Source organism: Somniosus microcephalus, chromosome 5, assembly GCF_052327205.1.
Source record: "Somniosus microcephalus isolate GS21.2 chromosome 5, FLI_Smic_1.0, whole genome shotgun sequence".
NCBI classification, from domain to species: Eukaryota; Metazoa; Chordata; class Chondrichthyes; order Squaliformes; family Somniosidae; genus Somniosus; species Somniosus microcephalus.
Genome location: NC_140991.1, coordinates 245,930,885 through 245,952,263, shown reverse-complemented (window position 1 = coordinate 245,952,263; position 21,379 = coordinate 245,930,885). Strand labels below are relative to the sequence as shown.

At 46.2% G+C, this 21,379-nt stretch overlaps 1 protein-coding gene across 3 annotated transcripts in view; it reads right to left on the bottom strand.

The window, feature by feature from the left end:
- The window catches only part of sycp2l (synaptonemal complex protein 2-like), a 291,748-nt gene that overhangs the window by 217,752 nt on the left and 52,617 nt on the right, over window positions 1-21,379 (bottom strand). For all 3 annotated transcript variants that reach the window (XM_085988796.1, XM_085988797.1, XM_085988798.1), the window contains 5 exons: window positions 20,134-20,219; window positions 19,966-20,054; window positions 13,881-13,915; window positions 6,518-6,657; window positions 3,897-3,949 (listed from right to left, as the gene is read on the bottom strand). In XM_085988796.1, coding sequence (XP_085844922.1) covers window positions 3,897-3,949; window positions 6,518-6,657; window positions 13,881-13,915; window positions 19,966-20,054; window positions 20,134-20,219 — 403 coding nt within the window. The remainder of the gene's footprint in view (window positions 1-3,896; window positions 3,950-6,517; window positions 6,658-13,880; window positions 13,916-19,965; window positions 20,055-20,133; window positions 20,220-21,379) is intronic.

Genomic DNA, 21,379 nt, shown 5'->3' with positions numbered 1-21,379 from the left:
TCTGCTCTCAGGTGAACATAAAAGATCCCATGGCACTATTTCGAAGAAGAGCAGGGGAGTTATCCCTGGTGTCCTGGCCAATATTTATCCCTCAATCAACATCACTAAAACACATTGCTGTTTGTGGGAGCTTGCTGTGCGCAATTTGGTTGCCACTTTTCCTACATTTCAAATGACTACACTGCAAAAGTACTTCATTGGCTGTAAAGCGCTTTGGGATGTCCGGTGGTTGTGAAAAGCACTATATAAAAGGTAAGTCTCTCTTTGATTCTCTCACCACCTGCCACAGGCCGAGTCTGGCAGCTATATCCTTCTGGGCTTGGCCAGTTTGGTCAGTAATGGTGCTACTGATCCAGTCTTGGTGATGGATATTGAATTCCCCACCCAGAGTACATTCTGTGCCCTTGCTGCCCTCAGTCTTTCCTCCAAGTGGTGTTCAACATGAAGGAGTACTGATTCATTTGTTGAGGGAGGGTGGTAGGTGGCAATCAGCAGGAGGTTTCCTTGCCCAAGTTTGACCTGATGCCATGAGACTTCATGGGGTCCGGAGTCATTGTTGAGGGCTCCCAGGGCCACTCCCTCCCAGCTGATCTTTATCTTAACTCCATCTACATGCCTTGGTTCCGTAATGCTGAATACCCTTGCCTACCAAAAATCTATCACTCAGTTTTGAAATTTGCAATTAACGTAGCCTCAACAGCTTTTATTTTGAGGGCGGTGGTGTGTGGGGGAGGGGTGGAAGACAGTGTAAAACTGAGAAAAAGGAATGGCACCCTTCTCAACAAATACCACTATATATTATGAAAGGAAAGTTGTTGTAGTCACTGGTCTCGTTACAGGATTGGTTCAGATGAAGACAATTCTTCAGCACACTTGATTTCACCCTTGACAACTTGGTTCTTAAATTAATCTAGTATATTCCAATTCAACCGACTGACTCTCTCTAAACCCCAGTAGTTAATTGTAATTTTCCAACTACCTTGTATGTTTGTAACATCGGTTCGTAACTTGTGTCTCATCTTAGGCAGTCCCTCGCAACCGAAGATGACTTGCTTCCACATTAAAAAGCTCTCAGGTGACTGAGTCCAATGCGGGACCTACAGTCTGTCACAGGTGGGGTAGACAGTGGTTGAAGGGGCGGGTGGGTGGGTTGCTTGGGTTGACGTGCGCTCCTTCCACTGTTTCCGTTTGCTCCCGGCGAAGAGACTCGGAGGTATTCGGCGCCTTCCCGGATGCTTCTCCTCCACTTTGTACGGTCTTGGGCCAGGGATTCCCAGGTGTCGGTGGGGATGTTGCACAAGGAGGCTTTGAGGGTGTCCTTGAAGCGTTTCCTCTGCCCATCTGGGGCTCTCTTGCCATGTCAGAGTTCCAAGTAGAGCGCTTGTTTTGGGAGTCTTGTATCGGGCACGCAGACGATGTGGCCTGTCCATCGGAGCTGATCGAGCGTGGTCAAAGCTTCGATGCTGGGGATGTTGGCCTGAGCGAGAACACAGTGCTTTGAGGTGCCTGCTGTACATGGTCCATGTCTCTGAGGCATACAGGAGGGTGGGTATTACTACTACTCTGTAGACCATGAGCTTGGTGCCGGGTTTGAGGTCCTGGTCTTCAAACACGCTCTTCCTCAGGTGACCGAAGGCTGCACTGGCACACTGAAGGCGGTGTTGGACTTCGGCATCGACATCTGCCCTTGTTAACAGTAGGCTCCCGAGGTATGGAAAGTGGTCCACGTTGTCCAAAGCCTTATCATGGATTTTGAGAATTGGGGGGGGGGGGGGGGGCAGTACTGTGTGGCGGGGGCAGGTTGGTAGAGGACCTTTGTCTTACGGATGTTTAGTGTAAGGCCCATCTCTCGTACGCTTCGGTGAAGGTGTTAACGATGGTTTGGAGTTCGACCTCCGAGCGTGTGCAGACGCAAACGTCATCTGCATACTGTAATTCGACGACAGAGGAAGGGGCAACCTTGGATCTGGACTGGAGGCGATAGAGGTTGAACAGTTTCCACTTTGTTCTGTAAATTAGCTCCACTCCAGTGGGGAGCTTACTGAGGGTGAGATGAAGCATTGCCGCAAGGAAGATCGAGAAGAGCGTTGGTGCGATGACACAGCCTTGCTTGACCCCGGTCCGTACATGAATTGGGTCTGTGGTGCAACCGTTGGTCAGGATCACGGCTTGCATGTCGTCGTGAAGCAGGCGGAGGATGGTGACAAACTTTTGAGGGCAGCCGAATTTGAGGAGGACACTCCATAATCCCTACCGGTTGAGTGTCAAAGGCCTTTGTGAGGTAAAAGGCGGCCATGTACAGCGGTTGGCACTGTTCCCTGCATTTCTCTTGTAATTGGCGCGTGAAGATCATGTCCGTTGTGCCCCTTAGTGGGCGGAATCTGCATTGCAACTCTGGGAAGAGCTCTTCAGCCAGAGAGAAGGCGATTGAGGAGGATTCTTGCGATGACTTTCCCTGTGGCAGACAGCAGGGAAACGCCTCTAATTACCGCAATCGGACTGGTCACCTTTCTTGAATATGGTCATAATTACGGCATCTCAGATCCCCTGGCATGCTCTCCTCCTTCCAGATAAGGGAAATGAGTTCATGAATTCGCGCCAGTAGTGCTTCTCCGCTATGCTTTAGCGCCTTGGCAGGGATTCCATCTGCTCCTGAGGCCTTCTTGTTCTTCAGTTGTTGGATGGCCTTTTCAACCTCATGCTGGGCTGGGGTTGTGCGGAGATAGTGGCGGGTAGCATGCTGCGGGATGGAGTTGAGGACACTCACGTCGAAGACAGAGTATGTGGATAACATCTCAGTCACCCTTCTACCTCGAGTCCAGTGTGAAAGTATTCATCTGTTCACTAATAACAATCTCTGGTGCCAGATCATCCGAACCTCAGATTGTTGCCATAGCCAGTCCTGGGTATATATTGTTCTGCAGTAGAACAGTTTTCAAAATGAACCTATTGGTCAACAAAAGTACTCTGAAAGTAACTGGTCAGAATTTTTGAAACCACTTGCCGAGTAACCTTCTGATCTGGTCCCCCCCATACTGCTCGAGACTGGGTATCCATATCTTATATGGTGGTTTAGTGCTCAAGTTCAGCTCCTCACAACACTTCTCATTTCTTTCAGAGAATCAGTAGCAAGTGGGGTACTGAGAACCACAGCCAAATGCCCAAACACCATCTTTGAGCATGATAGTTTATGAAATGGCACGAAACCAGCCGCCTCAAACATTAATATTTGTAGAAGCATACTCTGGAATATTTCTTTAAATACAAGAAAGTGAGTACTGTAGACATCAGCTCAGATGACGTGCTGCATTGTTACTCATCTTTAAACAGGAATTCGTACAACCATCACATATTGGCAAAAAAATATTTTCTGTGTAGTTGCATTTAGTGCAATGCTTGTGTATCCATGCAAAACACTGAATACAGTTGAACAATCAAGTTTTGGGTGGCGCAATATACGTTTGCTTTAAAATGCTGTGCAGAGTGTGTTGCCTGCAGGCTTGTGCACAGCTCCACATATGGTAAGCTCCTCATCTTAATTGTACTACTTTCAGGAGGGGATGAATATGGGGAGCAAGAATAGGGGGAGCAGAGGTCTTGGACTTCCCTATAGTGGAAAGTATGTGGACAGACAATTCACCCGGGTTGTTGCTGCCCATGTATCACAGCAAACAGCTCAAACACCCTCATTAAACAAAGCTAAACTTTAGTCAATGCAAACTGGATTTAATAGAATTTAAAAAGTAAACACCCTCGCTGCACTGATTCTAGTTGAGTTGACCAGGTGTTCATTCTGTAGTCCACCATAAGGAAGACCAAAGTTTACACATTAATTAAAATGTACATTCAGCACAGTTATGTGTTTAAAAGTTTTCAAATGCAAAAGAGGATCCTACCTTCTTTTATTACAAAGACTTTTATTTAATTTGTTGAGAAATTTTCTGCAGTCCTTCAAAATAAAAAAAAATATTTATATGTACCAAAATGATCTTTAGGGAACAGTTTCAAAAGGCAGCAGGAACATGGATAACTGCTAATCAGAAACAAGTGTAAAGTTAAAGGTCACAATGGCTAATATCTTTCTTTCAACCTGGGGAGACCAATGTGACCAGACTCACTTGCATCCAAAGAGAGCATTTTAATTGCCTACATACAGCACAACGTAAAATCACCAGCATTAGATTACCGAGCAACAGGAGGAGCTAGACATGGCAGTAATGAAACAGATGCCCTGTGATCACCTTGTTGGCCCTGAATTGGGGCTGAACTCATCTCTTTTTTAAAAAAAAAGCACACACTTGATTATGCGGCTTCTAATACACAAAAAAACACCCAATTCAGATTACATACATAGGAATTTTAATACAGAAACAGGCCGTTCTTGTGGTCATGTTTATCCAGCATACAAGCAGTAGTCCTAATCCCTTGTGTCTACACATTTTACATGGACAGCTCATAACTCTATAACTGCCGTGTAACCTTAAACCTCTCTCAACTCTAGATTGGAGACAGACACCATTCCAAAGGCAAGTGGAATAATCTGCTGCTGTGAATTAAGACACATCTAAAGATTAACTTTCACTCTTCAGGCCCCATCTGCTCAGCAATTTTATCCCCACTTACCTTGCCCACGGAAGTACAAGTTCTGAAGTAAATAATTTACCTGTGCAATGCTCAATACTTTGTTACAACAACTTACATTTATATAGCACCTTTGACTTAGTAAAACGTCCCAAGGCGCTTCACAGGAACGTTGTCCTGAGCCACGGAAGGAGATATCAGGAGAGATGACCAAAAGCTTGGTTAAAGAGGTAGGTTTTAAGGAGCATCTTAAAAAAAGGAGGAAGAGGTGGAGCGGTCCAGGGAGGGAATTCCAGAGCTTAGGACCTAGGCAGCTGAAGGCACGGCCGCCAACGTTGGAGCAATTAAAATTGGGGACGCACAAGAGGCCAGAATTGGAGGAATGCAGAGCTCTGAAAGAGTTGTAGGGCTGGAGAAGGTTACAGAGATAGGGAGGGGCAAGACCATGGAGGGATTTGAAAACAAGGATGAGAATTTTAAAAGCAAGGCACTGCCAATGTAGGTCAGCGAACACAGGAGTGATGGGTGAACAGGACTTGGTGCAAGTTAGAATACAGGAAGCAGAGTTCTGGATTAGCTCCAGTTTATGGAGGGTGGAAGACGGGAAGCCAGCCAGGAGAGCGCTGGAATAGTCATGTCTAGAGGTAAAAAAAAGGCATGGGTGAGGATTTCAGCAGCCGTTATAGTTGTTGCAATATCAAATCTTTCTGCCCCAATACCAGCTTTCTCATTAAAAAGTCTCATCAAACCACATCCCTTTTCAGCTAAGAATTCCAAAGATATGCAAATAAACTGGAAGAACATGAACCTCAGCTTCAAAATTCACCACTTGTATGAAATCCTGATTTATTCAACCTTAAATCAGGCAACATCTCTGCACATCCAATTCTCATATGTGGAATTTAAATATTTCTCATTGCAATTTATAACCAATGACTTCAGCTACCAACACATCGCAATATCATAGAGTTTATAGCACAAATGTTGCCTTCTAGATACTGACTCACTAAGCAGTAGAAATATAGGGGTCGATTTTCCCGAAGCTGTCAGGAAGGCGGCGAGACTACAACTTTCGGGTTTTAGACCCGCCTACATCGACGTCTGGCCAATCCGCACGATTTTCCCTTGATTGACCTTGTTGAGCCCGCCCAGCGGGCTCAGCAGGCCAATTAAGGGCCACCTGGCAACAGGTGACGTCACAGACTGCAATTTCATCTGTCAAGAGTTCTTGACAGATGAAATATCAGTGTTTCACAGCTGTTTGAAGCTGCCAAACACTGACAGTCTGAGTTCTAACATGAGTCCTCCTGCACAGACTCAGTTAGAACTCTCAGCAGCACTCAAAGCTGTCACTTTTCACAGATCGCAGCCATTCAGCTTTAAGTTCCGGCTGAGTGATGCGCTCCAGACGCCTACAGGAAGAAAGGCTGTTAAGGCAAGTACAGGTAAGTAAAAGTTCTTTACACACTTTAGACGCACCAAACACACTTACCTTTGCACTCATGCACCCATCACTCACCTGAACACTGACATCGCGACCCCTCCAACTCCTTCTAACCTGGTGTGGTTTGGAGCCGTCGGGAATCCCACACGACACCCCTCAAAATAGGGATTAGGCTAAAAACTGCCTGTGAACTGCCTGTTAACAGACAGTTAATTGGCACTAATCCCTTCCGGCCTGGGGTTGGCAGGTCCCAGTGCGGGGCGGGTACCCGCCGTCTCTGAAACTTGCATGGAGCGGGGTTTTGGGCGGGATGGTGTCGGGACCCCAGAATTCGGGATTTCCCCCCCCCCCCCCCCACCCCCACATGCCTGAAACCCCGCCTGACAGCTCCAGGAAAATCGACCCCATAGTTTTTCCCCCCCCCAGTTATGTTGTCAAAATCCTTCTTAAAAATTGATGCAAAGATTAAATGTATGAAGTTAGCATACTTACAGTTTCAAATTCAGAATCTTTGATTTCTTTGAAAGCATTTGCATTAGGTTCATCAAACCATTTATAAATAAGAGTCTCTCTCGTCTTCTTATCAGTCATTCGACACAGGGCCTCAGAAATGGCTACCTGAATTTCATAGTCTAATTTAAAAAGAGATATCTGAAATGCGGTTATTAATACACAAATTTTAAAGAGATGAGATTTTGGATGCAACAAAAGGATATATATGGGGTTGGAACTGGGCGAATATGCAGCAAATTAAATTTGATATTGACAAGACATCAGCACTTCTTCCAGAGGGGAGGGGAGATTGATTCTGACCAGAATGATCCAGCACAGCACCAGAATGATGGACTAAGATTCTTTGTAAGTTTGAGTTTTTAAAATTTTGTCTTAGTTCTGCCATTTTGAGACTCCTGGGCTGTGAAGTCTGACTAGGTGAGTCGATACAAATTTAACAATTGGACAGATTGTGACATGGAGACACAGTTAGAAAAACTCTCTTCTAATTCAGATTATGGATTCTAACACCTCTAGCACTATGTTACCTTGAAATGAAGAGGAAGCCATGTTACTTTATCTCAACGTCCTAGATCTGGTAAAACACTCCTAATGTATTCTAGCAGGAATTGACCCTGGTTTCTTGATCAACATTAGTCATTCCAAGTATTTTCACCACTGTGCATGTATTCATGTTTAGTCTAGCTGATTACCCATCTGGCAGCCAGAAGAGGACTGCACAAAAGACCTCCCTGCAACCCTCAGGATATCAGGAACTTTCTCTCTTTAACAAGTATTGAAACATTGAACTTACTGGGTCTGAGTGATAAATTAAGGTCTCACCCAGGGAGTACTATTTCCCACCCCTTCCCCAAAATACTGGACACAGCAGCAGCAACAAGGGTCTACTGAGGTTTCTCGTTCTAATTATATTCTGCCTTTGTACTAGAGCCTGGTCTCTGATCGTTATGTATATTCTTCACTTAATTGCACAAGTGACTGCATTTCGACAATAATTCATTAGCTGTGAAGCTCTTTGGGATAGCCTGATGGCATAAGAAGGTACTATATAAAATATATATATATTTTTAAACAGATGTGTACCTTTGTCTGTGTATATATAAAAATATTATGAAATGCTAGGGATTAGAAAATGCTACAGTGCCAAGCTTTCATCAGGCTGATCCCTGTTGATGCAGGAGCAAGCCCTCATCAGGCTAATCCACAAAGAGGAGCAGCACTTGTTAAACCAGGACAAAATAAAAACATGATTTTCTCAGAACTAACCAAGACTGGACAAGTACCTGTATTGTGTAAGTGTGAGGGATGCCTGAATGGCTAAGAATAGCATTTTCTCAGAATGACATTGATTCTTTATCCAACTCGCTGATCCTCACTTTGTTTCTCTTTTAATTTTACATTTTTTATAGATACCAAATATATATATTTTGTGGGTTCAAGTCCAGAGACTTGAGCACAAAAAGCTAGGCTGACACTCCAGTGCAGTGCTGAGGGAGTGCTGCACTGTCGGAGATGCCATTCAGAAGAGACGTTAAACCGAGGCCCCGTCTGCTCTCTCAGGTGGACGTAAAAGATCCCATGGCACTATTTCGGAGAAGAGCAGGGGAGTTATCCCCGGTGTCCTGGCCAATATTTATACCTCAATCAACATGACAAACAGATTATCTGGTCATTAACACATTGCTGTGTGCAAATTGGCTGCCTTTTTCCTACAATGCAACAGTGACCACACTTCAAAAGTGATTTGGGACGTCCGGTGGTCGTGCAAAGTGCTATATAAATGCAAGTCTCTCGTTATGTGTCTGTGAATGTCTGAATGTCTAAAATATTATATATTTAAAAAAATTAAGAGAAACAAAGAGTGAGGATCAGCAAGCTGGATAAAGGATCAATGGAATATTAAAAATCACAGACCTGGGAGGAGGGAGTGAAAGTACAGAACTCATTCCAAAGCTTGCAGCAGATCCCGTTTGAGTTCATAACCAACAATCAGCCACTACACTTGCTTAAAAATCTGTTCCATTTCCTGCTTTTTGCCAGTCCTGACGAAAGGTCATCGACCTGAAACGTTAACTCTGTTTCTCTCTTCACAGATGCTGCCTGACCTGCTGAGTTTCTCCAGCATTTTCTGTTTTTTTAAAATCATCTGTGGGAGATTACCTTGGCCACAGGCATTGGGATCCATTTCCAGATCTTACACAATGTACCAAGGCACTGCCTTAAGGAATGTGTTCCTTTATCCATGGTTTGTAATCACTGTACAGCCAATAGGGGATGCTCAACTTTTAATTCTTTATACACATTTTAGCTGCTATCAAGAAAACCTCTAGTGTATACTTCAACAAGTAGGTGCTAATCACTGTTGCCAAGTCAGGACCCCAACAACAAAAAAACAACGTTGGGTGTGACTGGAATTACTAATCAGCTGGCTAATTTAATTAAGAGAGAAATTCCTGGGTGATGACTTCATCATACAAAAGAGGGTGTCACATGTGACATGAGAACTGGAACACTCAGAGCTAAGCACACCCATTGCTTATCACTAGTGTAACACTAGTACATCAAAGGATGTTGATTCAATCAGTCTGATAAAAGTTAGATTTTAGAAAGAACATCTGTAAATCTCTTCCCATCCAGTATTGAGAAGAGAAAGAAGGACTCGAGATTCCCCAAGTCATTCTCAAATGAGCTGATACAAGGGCTCTAAAGTTACCAGACTCGAGGTACTAGTATTCAAAGGCGTGAGGGGAGAGGGGGGGGGGGAGAAGAGAAATAAAGATATATATTTTTTTTAATGTGCACGGTCAGGTTTTTCCCCCCATAAGTGCTTATTTCCACATGTATAATGGAAATTGCCCACGTAACCATATCACATTGCTGTTACACCCTCCTACCACTGCTGGAGCTACTTTCTTTGGGCAAGGGTGAGACTATGAAAGGATTTAAACACAAGGATGTGAATTTTTAAATTGGAGGCAATAGGACACTTGAAGCCAAATATAGGTCAGCAAGGACAGGGTGATGGGGTGAGCAGGACTTGGTGTGTGATAAGATACAAAAAGTTTTGCAATAGCTGAAGTTATTTGGAGGATGGCAGATGAAAGGCCATCCAGGCGAGCACTGGAATAGTCGAGCCTGGTTCAGCCAGAGAAGTAGTTGGATCGAAATATTGCGTCAGTGACAAGGCACAGTATTTGTGGCAGGAATGAAGACTATGTCTTCGGTCGTCTTAATGTTTAACTGGAAGAAATTGTGGCTCAAATACTGGATGTTGGACAAGGAGGGGGCCAGAGAGGCGGTGGAGGTGTCATCAGTGTATGTGTGGAAGCCGATGATGTTGCCAAGGGGCAACATGTAGATAAGGAAGAGGAGGCGGCCCAAGGATAGCTCTTTGAGAGACTCCAGTGATAATGACGTGGGAGCAAGAGAAGCCATTGCTGGAGATGCTCTGGCTACAATCAAATAGGCGAGAGTGGAACCAAGCCAAGGGAGCTCCACCGAGATAGACAACGGAGGAGTGGCATTGAAGGAAGGTGTGTGGACAACCATGTCAAAGGCTACCAAGAGGAGGAATAATGCATGAGTCAGTCAGGGGAATGGCATTAGTGACTTTGGTTAGGGCTTTTTTGGTGCTGCGGTAAGGGTGGAAATGGAAAGATTCAAATAGGAGTAACCTTAAAACAATACTGTCAGGATCTCTTCATCACAGGATGCATCCCAAGGGCCATATTTTATTTCTGGATGATACTTCCCAAATGAGAAAGAAAATCCAGATTTAAATGGCCAGTGGACCCAAGTTACTGGGAAGTCAGAGTTATCACTTGGCTTTTAAGAACATAAGAAATAGGAGCAGGAGTAGGCCAATCGGCCCCTCGAGCCTGCTCCGCCATTCAATAAGATCATGGCTGATCTGAACCTAACCGCCAATCCACTATCACAGAACCATCTCCTGAAGCTAACAGAATTAGACACACAAAATAGGAGCAGGATCAGGCTACACGGCCCCTGGGCCCGCTCCGCTACCCACAGGGCCATGACCGATCCGAACCTAAACTCATGTCCAAATTCCTGCCCGCTCCCCATAACCTTTAATTCCCTTTACTTCTAGGAAACTGTCTATTTCTGTTTTAAATTTATGTAATGATGTAGCTTCTACAGCTTTTTGGGGCAGCATATTCCATGGACCTACCACCCTCTGAGTGAAGTAGTTCCTCCTCATCTCAGTTTTGAAAGAGCAGCCCCTTATTCGAAGACTATGCCCCCTAGTTCTAGTTTCACCCATCATCGGGAACATCTTCCCCGCATCCACCCGATCCAACCCCTTCACAATCTTATATGTTTCAATAAGATCGCCTCTCATTCTTCTGAACTCCAATGAGTAGAGTCCCAATCTACTCAACCTCTCCTCATATGTCCATCCCCTCATCCCCGGGATTAACCGAGTGAACCTTCTTTGTACTGACTCGAGAGCAAGTATGTCCTTTCTTAAGTATGGACACCAAAACTGTATGCAGTATTCCAGGTGCGGTCTCACCAATACCTTGTACAACTGAAGCAATACCTCCCTATTTTTATATTCTATCCCCCTAGCAATGAAAGCCAACATTCCATTGGCCTTCTTAATCACTTGCTGCACCTGCATACTAACCTTTTGAGTTTCGTGCACCAGGACCCCCAGATCCCTTTGTACTTCAGTACTTTCCAGTTTCTTGCCATTAAGATAATAACTTGCTCTACGATTTTTCCTGCCAAAGTGCATAACCTCACACTTTCCAGTATTGTATTCCATCTGCCAAATCTCTGCCCACTTACTTAGCCTGTCTATGTCCCCTTGCAGGTTTTTTATGTCCTCCTCACTCACTACTTTCCCTCCCATCTTAGTATCATCTGCAAACTTTGATATGTTACACTCGGTCCCCTCCTCCAAATCGTTAATATAGATTGTAAAGAGTTGGGGACCCAGCACTGACCCCTGCAGAACACCACTAGTTACTGATTGCCAGTCTGAGAATGAACCACTTATCCCAACTCTCTGCCTTCTGTTAGATAGCCAATCCTCTATCCATGCCAGAATATTACCCCCAAGCCCGTGATTTTTTATCTTAAGCAACAATCTTTTGTGTGGCACCTTGTCAAATGCCTTTTGGAAGTCTAAATACACTACGTCCACTGGTTCCCCTTTATCCACCCTATACGTTACTTCCTCAAAGAACTCCAGCAAATTTGTCAAACATGACTTCCCCTTCATAAAACCATGCTGACTTTGTCCTATTAAATTATGATTATCCAAATGTCCTGTTGCTGTCTCCTTAATAATGGACTCCAAAATTTTACCTACCACAGATGTTAGGCTAACCGGTCTATAGTTTCCAGCCTTTTGTCTACTGCCCTTTTTAAATAAGGGTGTTACATTAGCAGTTTTCCAGTCTGCCAGGACCTTTGCCGAGTCCAGGGAGTTTTGGAAAATTACCAATGCATCCACAATCCCTACCGCCACTTCCCTCAAGACCCTAGGATGTAAGCCATCAGGTCCAGGTGATTTATCCGCCTCGAGTCCCATTATTTTACCGAGTACCACTTCCTTAGTGATTTTGATCGTGTTTAGCTCCTCCCCCCCTTTAGCCCCCTGTTTGCCCAGTGTTGGGATATTCTTAGTGTCTTCTACTGTAAAGACTGATGTAAAATATTCAGTGTTTTTGCCATCTCCATATTTCCCACCATTAATTTCCCAGTCTCATCCTCTAAGGGACCAACATTTACTTTAGCCACCCTTTTTCTTTTTATATAACTATAAAAACTCTTACTATCTCTTTTTATATTTTTTGCTAATTTACTTTCATAATCTATCTTCCCTTTCTTAATCAATCTTTGTTATTTTTTGCTGTCTTTTAAAGTTTCCCCAATCCTCCCACTAGATTTGGCTACCTTATATGCCCTTTTTAGTCGAATACTATTCTTAATTTCTTTACTTAGCCACGGATGGCTGTCTTTTTTTTTTTAACACCCTTTTCTTCTCAGTGGAATATATATTTTTTGGAAGTTGTAAAATAACTCCTTAAATGTACACCACTGATCATGTATCGTCTTACCCTTTAATCTATTTTCCCAATCCACTCTACTCAATTCCGCTCTCATACCTTCATAGTCTCCTTTATTCAAGCTTAGCACGCTTGTTTGAGATCCAACCTTCTCACCCTCTAATTGAATATGGAATTCAACAATGTTATGGTCACTCATTCCAAGGGGATCCTTTACTAGGACATTTTTAATTAATCCTGTCTCGTTACACAGGACCAGATCTAAGGTTCCTTGCCCCCTGGTCGGTTCAGTTACATACTGCTCAAGAAACCCATCCCTAATACACTCAATGAACTCATCCTCAAGGCAGCCCTGCCCAATTTGATTTGTCCAATTAATATGATAGTTAAAATCCCCCATAATTATAGATGTTCCCTTATTACAAGCCTCAACTATTTCCTGATTGATACTCCGTCCAACAGAGTTGCCACTGTTCGGAGGCCTATAGACTACGCCCACTAGTGTTTTTTTCCCCTTATTATTCCTTATCTCCACCCAAACTGTTTCATTATCCTGATCTTTTGACCCATTATCATTTCTCTGTATTACAGTGATTCCTTCCTTTATTAACATAGCCACCCCACCTCCCCTTCCTTCCTGCCTGTCCTTCCTGATTGTTAAATAACCTGGTATGTTTAATTCCCAGGCATTGTCACCCTGCAGCCATGTTTCTGTAATGGCCACAAGATCATACCCATATGTAGTTATTTGTGCCATTAACTCGTCTATTTTGTTACGAATGCTACGTGCATTCAGATAGAGAACTTTCAAAGATGTTTTGTGACACTTAGTTCCTGCTTTTGCCCTTTTTATTACTTTACCTTTTACTCCATACCTTCTGCCCCTTCCTGACACGCTCTGGTTTTTAATTTCCCCACTGCTACCTAAGTCTATGACCTTCTCTGTTGTCATTTGTATTATTTGCTCTCTAGAAACCTCCCCCCCACTAGTTAGTTTAAAGCCCTCTCTACAGCCCTAGTTATATGATCCGCCAGGACTCTAGTCCCAGCACTGGCCAAGTGAAGCCCGTCCCAACGGAACAGCTCCCTCCTGCCCCAGTACTGGTGCCAGTGTCCCAGGAAGCAAAACCCATTTCTCTTTTTGTTGTGTCTCTTCTGGCTGATTGAAGACCACTTGAGGAAGCTTGGAAACAAATTACTTGTGCAATTGGCTAGAAGAGGTGCATGTGGGAGGAAAGTGACTTCGTTATCCTCCAACTAACCCAAGCCATTTAGATTGTACATTAAAAAAGAGTTATCCTTACCACCAACCTCCAGAATTGTTCTTGCCAAATCAAGCCTGTAAAATAAATAAAATGGTCACAAATTATTAATATATTTAAGGCAAGATACATTAGTACTCAGCATCAAGTACTGTACTCCTATGTCTGGTACAGTGCAGTATGACTAAGGCTACAGTAGTTAGAAAAAAACACCTTCATTTTCACTTGTGTCCTCTAGAGAAAGACTGACAACTTAGCACCATCCATGCTGAAAGTAGTTTTTTTTTTTAAATAAATGCGGGTTTGCACACACAATAGGGACTAGTTAACATTCCATTTAAGATTTTACAGCCAGTTCATGAGACTTCTGATCTCAGTTTGGGTTAGACTTAAATCTGGGCCCCAAATGAGAATCAGCAGTGCACCACTCATGGCCTCAACAAGTGATGAGTTTCAAATAGATTCCTACAAACTTACAGCACAGGAGGCCGCCATTTGGCCAGTCATGCCTGTGTTGGCTCTTTGAAAGAGCAATGGTGCCTAGTCCCATATCCCTGCTTTTTGTCCGTAATCCTGCAAGTTGCTCATCCTCAAGTACCTGTCCAACTCTGCTTTAAAAATTATTTAAGGAATCAGCTTCCACCACCTTTTTAGGTATAGCATTCCAGATCCCGACAACTGAGTGAAAGTATTTCTATTCCAAATCTGTTCCAAAAGAGGAGAATATTTACATTTAAAAAGATTTTGCTCACAAGTTTATCTACAAAGCTTATTTTAACTTAATACAATGATCGGGATTATGACAAATTCTTTAACTACATCAATAGGTACAACCATAAATTTATGAAGTTAATTCATTCTGAATCAAGCCGTGAATCTTTAGCACTTCCCATTTAAATTAATTTCCCAGCAGTTTGATTTACTGTCACACCAAGCCTAGTTGTTAAACAAAGAGTAAACAGCAAAGAAACATGCCTTTTGTCCCAACTGGTCTATGAAGGCATTTATGCTCCGCATTCATCTAGCCCCATCAGCATATCCTTCTATTCCTTTCTCCCTCATGTGTTTATCTAGCTTCCTCTTAAATGCATCTATGCTATTTGCCTCAACTACTCCTTGCGGTAGTGCGTTCCACATTCTCACCAATCTTTTGGTAAAGAAGTTTCTGAATTCCCTATTTGTGTTCCATATTTTTTTTTTTTAAATTCATTCAGGGATGGGGCGTCGCTGGCAAAGCCAGCATTTATCACCCATCCCTAGCTGCCCTTAAGGTGGTGGTGAACCACTTTCTTGAACCACTGCAGTCCGTGTGGTGAATGTACTCCCAACAGTACTGTTAGGTTGAGAGATCAAAGATTTTAAACCAGCGACGACGAAGGAACAGCGATATATTTCCAAGTCAGGCTGGTGTGCAACTTGGAGGTCATGGTATTCCTATGCGTCTGCAGCCCTCGTCCTTCTAGGTGGATGGAAAAGTCTTGGTGAGCTGCTACAGTGCATCTTGTAGATGGTACAGATTGCAGACACTACAGATTGCAGACACTGTGCCGTAGTGGTGGAGGGAGTGAATGTTTAAGGTGGTCGATGGGGTGTCAATCAAACGGGTTGCTTTGTCTTGGATGGTGTCGAGCTCCGAGTGTTGCTGGAGCTCCAGTGTTCCAGGCAAGTGGAGAGTATTCCATCACACTCCTGACTTGTGCCTTGTAGATGGTGGAAAGGCTTTGGGAGTCGGGATGAGAGTCACTCACTGCAGAATACCCGGCCTCTGACTTGCTCTTGTAGCCACAATATTTATGTGGCTGGTCCAATTAAGTTTCCGGTCAATGGTGACCCTCAGGATGTTGATGGTGGGGGACTAGAATGGATGGTAATGCCATTGAATATCAAGGGGAGGAGGTTAGACTCCCTCTTATTGAAGATAGTCATTGCCTGGCACTTGTGTGTGTTGTGTATGTACCTTTAAGGGAATAACTGGTCTTAGGCTGCAGTACCGGCAGTGACCACCCCTGTATAAAAGGCCCTAGCAGGCTTCTGTAGTTTCAGTTTCAAGCTGCCTCTTGTTCAGTAAAGTACCTGTTAAACTGTTCTCCCGAAGTCCGTGTATTATTGAGGCGTGGACTTTAGTGTGGCACAAATGTTACTTGCCACTTATCAGCCCAAGCCTGAATGCTGTCCAGGTCTTGCGGGCACGGACTGCTTCATTATCTGAGAAGTTGCGAATGGAACTGAACACTACAATCATCAGTGAACATCCCCACTTCTGACCTTATGGAGGGAAAGTCATTAATGAAACAGCTGAAGATTGGTTGGGCCTAGGACACTGGCCTGAGGAACTTCTGCAGCGATAAGGAGGAATTTCTTCTCTCAGAGGGTCATAAATCTCTGAAATTCTCTGCCCCAGAGAGCCGTGGAGGCTGGGCCATTAAATACATTTAAGGTGGAGATACACAGATTTTTGCAAGATAAGGGAGTGAAGGGTTATGGGGAGCGGGCAGGGAAGTGGCTTTGTGCCCAAGATCAGCCATGATCTTATTGAATAGTGGAGCAGGCTGGAGGGGCCTATTCCTGATCCTTTTTGTTATGTTCTCTTTTCTCTAGAAAAGACCCAGCCTGTTCAGCCTTTCCTGATGGGTATAGCCTCTTCGTTCTGGTATTACCCTTGCAAATCTTTTTTGCAACTTCTCCAGTGCCTCTATATCTTTTTATAATATGGAGACCAGAGCTGTGCACAGTAGCCTCAAGTGTGGTAAAAATATCAAGAAATGTGCAGTATAATTGGGTACTCCTACAGAATGTTGTGTTAAATGGATGGTGGAAGATCGGAAGAGACTACGGGCAGCGCGGGAGAGTCAGACTCCTGTTGTTGAGGTGTTCGGACTTCCGACAGCGCCAAGAAGCCGAGTAGTGGCAGTTTGGAGAACTACCCCCACTGACTAACTCTGCCACCGTGGGAGACTCGGACTCGGCAACATTTCCGGTTATTGAGGTGTTGTTTTCAGAGTATGAATTTTGCCGGTTAATAGAGAATTCCGGATATTTAGGTGCCGTTTAAACGAGTTTCCTGTAGTATGTGGCTTTCTTATTCTTCCCACCATCTCACACAGATCTATACTGAAATTAATTTGCCAATTGCACACCCATTCTGCAAGTTTATTAATGTTCCGCAGTTTTTCTCCCCCTGTCCATCAATATTATCAATGTACGAGACTCCAGGTCCTTTCAATTATTACTTCTTCATCCTTGTTCATCAAACCCCAACCAAAAATTGGAGGAATTTATTTTTCCCTCACTCCATTTGAACTCCCTTTAAAAGAAATCTAAATAACTTGTATTATTTCAGACAAATCCTGTTGAGGATCTTTAAGCCACAGAATTTAGTTATATACAGATGCCACATTACAATTCTTCTATTGGCATGTGACTCCCACATCACCCAATCATTGTAAGTGCCATAAAAGTCTCACAAAGTAACAGATGGAATGTGCCATCTCGGTCTATCGACAGTATGGTTAAAAGCATGCAAGTTACTACTCTTTGAAGATCCCCATATCTGTACTCGTCCAATTTCTTTTAAATCTGCTTATAGACTGTTTACATGTGGTTAGTAGAAAAATCACTTTAGTCTCTAGTTATCGGACATCCAAAGTTTTGCACGAATGAAGAACTTGCATTCATAGAACATATGCACTTGTGATGTGCCAAAATGCTTCACAACCAATTGATTACTTTTAAAGTGTAGGCAAACGCTGCTCCCACTTTACACACTTCTTCTTAGGCGTCCCTTGGAACCGAGGATGACTTGCTTCCACATTAAAAACGAGTTCTCAGGTGACCGATGAGGCAAATGCGGGACCTACAGTCTCTGTCACAGGTGGGGCAGATGGTGGTTGAAGGGGTGGGTGGATGGGGTACTTGGGTTGACGTGCACTCCTTCCGCTTGCTCCCGAAGAGACTCGAGGTGTTCGGCGCCTTCCCGGATGCTTCTCCTCCACTTTGAGCGGTCTTGGGCCAGGGATTCCCAGGTGTCAGTGGGGATGTTGCACTTTTTCCAAGGAGACTTTGAGGGTGTCCTTGAAGCATTTCCTCTGCTCACCTGGGGCTGTCTTGCTGTGTCAGAGCTCAGAGTAGAGCACTTGTTTTGGGAGTCTCGTATCAGGCATGCGGACAATGCAGCCCGTTCATCGGAGCTGGTCGAGCATGGTCAAAGCTTCGATGCTGGGGATGTTGGCCTGAGCGACAGCACCGACGATGGTGCGCCTACCCTGCCAATGGATTGGCAGGATCTTGCGGAGGCAGCATTATTGGTACCTCTCCAGTGCGTTGAGGTGCCTGCTGTACATGGTCCATGTCTCAGGCATACAGGAGGGCAGGTATCACTACTGCTCTATAGAGCTTGGTGCCGGGTTTGAGGTCCTGGTCTTCAAACACGCTCTTCCTCAGGCAACCGAAGGCTGCACTGGCACACTGAAGGCGGTGTTGGACTTAGTCATCGACATCTGCCCTTGTTGACAGTAGGCTCCCGAGGTATGGAAAGTGGTCCACGTTGTCCAAGGCCACGTCGTGGGTTTTGAGAATCGAGAGGCAGTGCTGTGTGACAGGGGTAGGTTGGTAGAGGACCTTTGTCTTACAGATGTTTAGTGTAAGGCCCATGCTCTCGTACGTTTGGGTGAAGTTATGAATGAATGACCAATTAATCCATTTTTAGTGGTGATGGTTGAGGGAGAAATACTCGCTTGACCACAGAACGTCTTGATCTTCAATTAGTGCCCTGGAATCTTTTACAACCACCTGAAGAGGCCAATTTAAAGTCTACTCAAGACATCACTGCCAACAATCTCCCACAGTACTGCACTGAATTACTAGCCTTGATGCTCAAGGTGCTAGAAAAGAGTTCAAATCCACAACCTTCTGATGGAGGAGAGCAACCCCCTCCGACCGCCCCGCGAGAGGGCCCCCCCCCCTCCGACCGCCCCGCGAGAGGGCCCCCCCTCCGACCGCCCCGCGAGAGGGCCCCCCCTCCTTCGACCGCCCCGCGAGAGGGCCCCCCCCTCCGACCGCCCCGCGAGAGGGCCCCCCCCTCCGACCGCCCCGCGAGAGGGCCCCCCCTCCGACCGCCCCGCGAGAGGGCCCCCACCGACCGAGGAGAGGGCCGCCCCCGCCCCACGGACCGAGGAGAGGGCCCCCCCCCCTGCCCCACCGACCGAAGAGAGGGCCCCGCCCCCCACTGAGGGGCCCCGCCCCCGGAGAGCACCCCCCGGCCACGGAAAGCCCCTCCCCACCCCCCTGCCCAAGGAGGGCCCCCCCCCAGCGAGGGGCCCCCCCCTCCCCCCGAGAGGGCCCCGCCCTCCACTGAGGGGCCCCCCCCCCCGGCCACGGAGAGCCCCTCCCCACCCCCCTGCCCAAGGAGAGGGCCCCCCACCCCCCGGCGAGAGGCCCCACCGACCGGGCCCACCCCGTCCCACTGACGAGAGGGCCCCCGCCCGAGGAGAGGGGCACCCCCCCCCGCCCGAGAAGAGGGCCACCCCCCCCCCCCCGGCGGAGGGGGCCACCTCCGCCCCACCGCCCGAGGAGAGGGCCCCCCCCCCCCACCGACCGAGGAGAGGGCCCCCCCCACCGACCGAGGAGAGGGCCCCCCCGCCACACCGCCCGAGGAGACGCCCCCCCCCCGCCCGAGGAGACGGCCCCCCCCCCCGCCCCACCGACCATGGAGAGGACCGCCCCACCGACCGAGGAGAGGGCCCCCCCCCCCGCCCCACCGACCGAGGAGAGGGCCCCCCCGCCCCACCGACCGAGGAGAGGGCTCCCCCCGCCCCAGGAGAGGGCCCCCCCCACCGACCGAGGAGAGGGCCCCCCCCACCGACCGAGGAGAGGGCCCCCCCCACCGACCGAGGAGAGGGCCCCCCCGCCACAGGAGGCGCCCCCCCCGCCCGAGGAGACTGCCCCCCCCCGCCCGAGGAGAGGACCGCCCCACCGACCGAGGAGAGGGCCCCCCCGCCCCACCGACCGAGGAGAGGGCCCCCCCCGCCCCACCGACCGAGGAGGGCGCCCTCCCCCCCCACCTGAGGCAAGCTGACATTTTATAGGTGACTCAGAATTTATAAAATTGATAATTTTTTTTTAAACTTACATTAGATTATATGCTTCCTCAGACAAGTGAAATTTTAATTTCCCTTCACGGGAGAGTAAGTCAAGCATCGAGTTGAAGGTTCTTACAGCCTAAATAGGGCAACAGAGAAAGTGTCATTTTCATGACAGTTTTAATGGGAGGTAATTACCTGAAAGATAGCATTCATACCTCTAGTCGTATAGAAATTTTAAGGCGGAAGTCCGTCACTCCATTGCCTAATTGCAACACAAAAGTGTCCATGAGTTGAATCCTCCCTATTACAATAAAAGCAAGTGATTCAAGTTATTAAAATGACCTGCAGAGGTTCACAGTTTAAAAAGTCAAATCTAATTTCCAATTACCTGCAGAGAGAAAGCACCAATTAAGCAGTGGTTCAGAGAGGAGATCAGAATATATTCAGATTACAGCATAGCTCAGATTAATGTGCCATCATAACTGCCACACATGTGGGTTAATGCCCAGGTATGTCCTGTCCACAAAAAGCAGGACCAATCCAATCTGGCCAAATGCCACCCCATCAGTCGACTCTCAATCAGCAGAGATGGAAGGTGTCATCGACAGTGCTATCAAGCAGCACTTAATCTGCAATAACCTGCTCACCGATGCTCAGTTTCAGCTCTGCCAGGATCACTCAGCCCCAGAGCTACAGTACAGCCTTGGTCCAAACATGGACAAAAGAGCTGAATTCAAGAGGCAAGGTGAGAGCAACTGCCCTTGACATCAAGGTAGCGTTTGACAGATTGTGGCATCAAGGAGCTCTAGTAAAACTGAAGTCAAGGGGAATTGGGGGAAAGTTTTCCACTGCCTGGAGTCATACCTACAACAAAAGAAAATGGTTGTGGTTGTTGGAGGCCAGTCACCTCAGCCCCAGAACATCGCTGCACAAGTTCCTCAGGGCAGTGTCCTAGGCCCAACCATCTTCAGCTGCTTCATCAATGACCTTCCCTCCATCATAAGGTCAGAAGTGGGGATGTTCGCTGATGATTGCAGTGCTCATAGAAATTTACAGCAGAGAAGGAGATCATTCAGCCCATCGTGTCTGTGCCGGCCGAGAAAGAGCTATCCAGCCTAATCCCACTTTCCAGCTCTTGCTCTGTAGCCTTGTAGGTTATGGCACTCCAAGTGCATATCCAAGTATTTGCTAAATGTGATGAGTGTTTCTGCATCTACCATCCACTCAGGCAGTGAGTTCCAGACCCCCAACACTCTCTGGATGAAAAAAGTTCTCCTCAGCTCCCCTCTAATTCTTCTATCAATTACGTTAAATCTATGCCCCTTGGTTATTGACCTCTCTGCTAAGGGAAATCGGTCCGTCCTATCCACTCTTGAGGGGTCTAAATATTTTACACAACTCAATCAATTCTCCCCTCAGCATCCTCTGTTCAAAAGAAAACAACCCCAACTTTCTTCATAG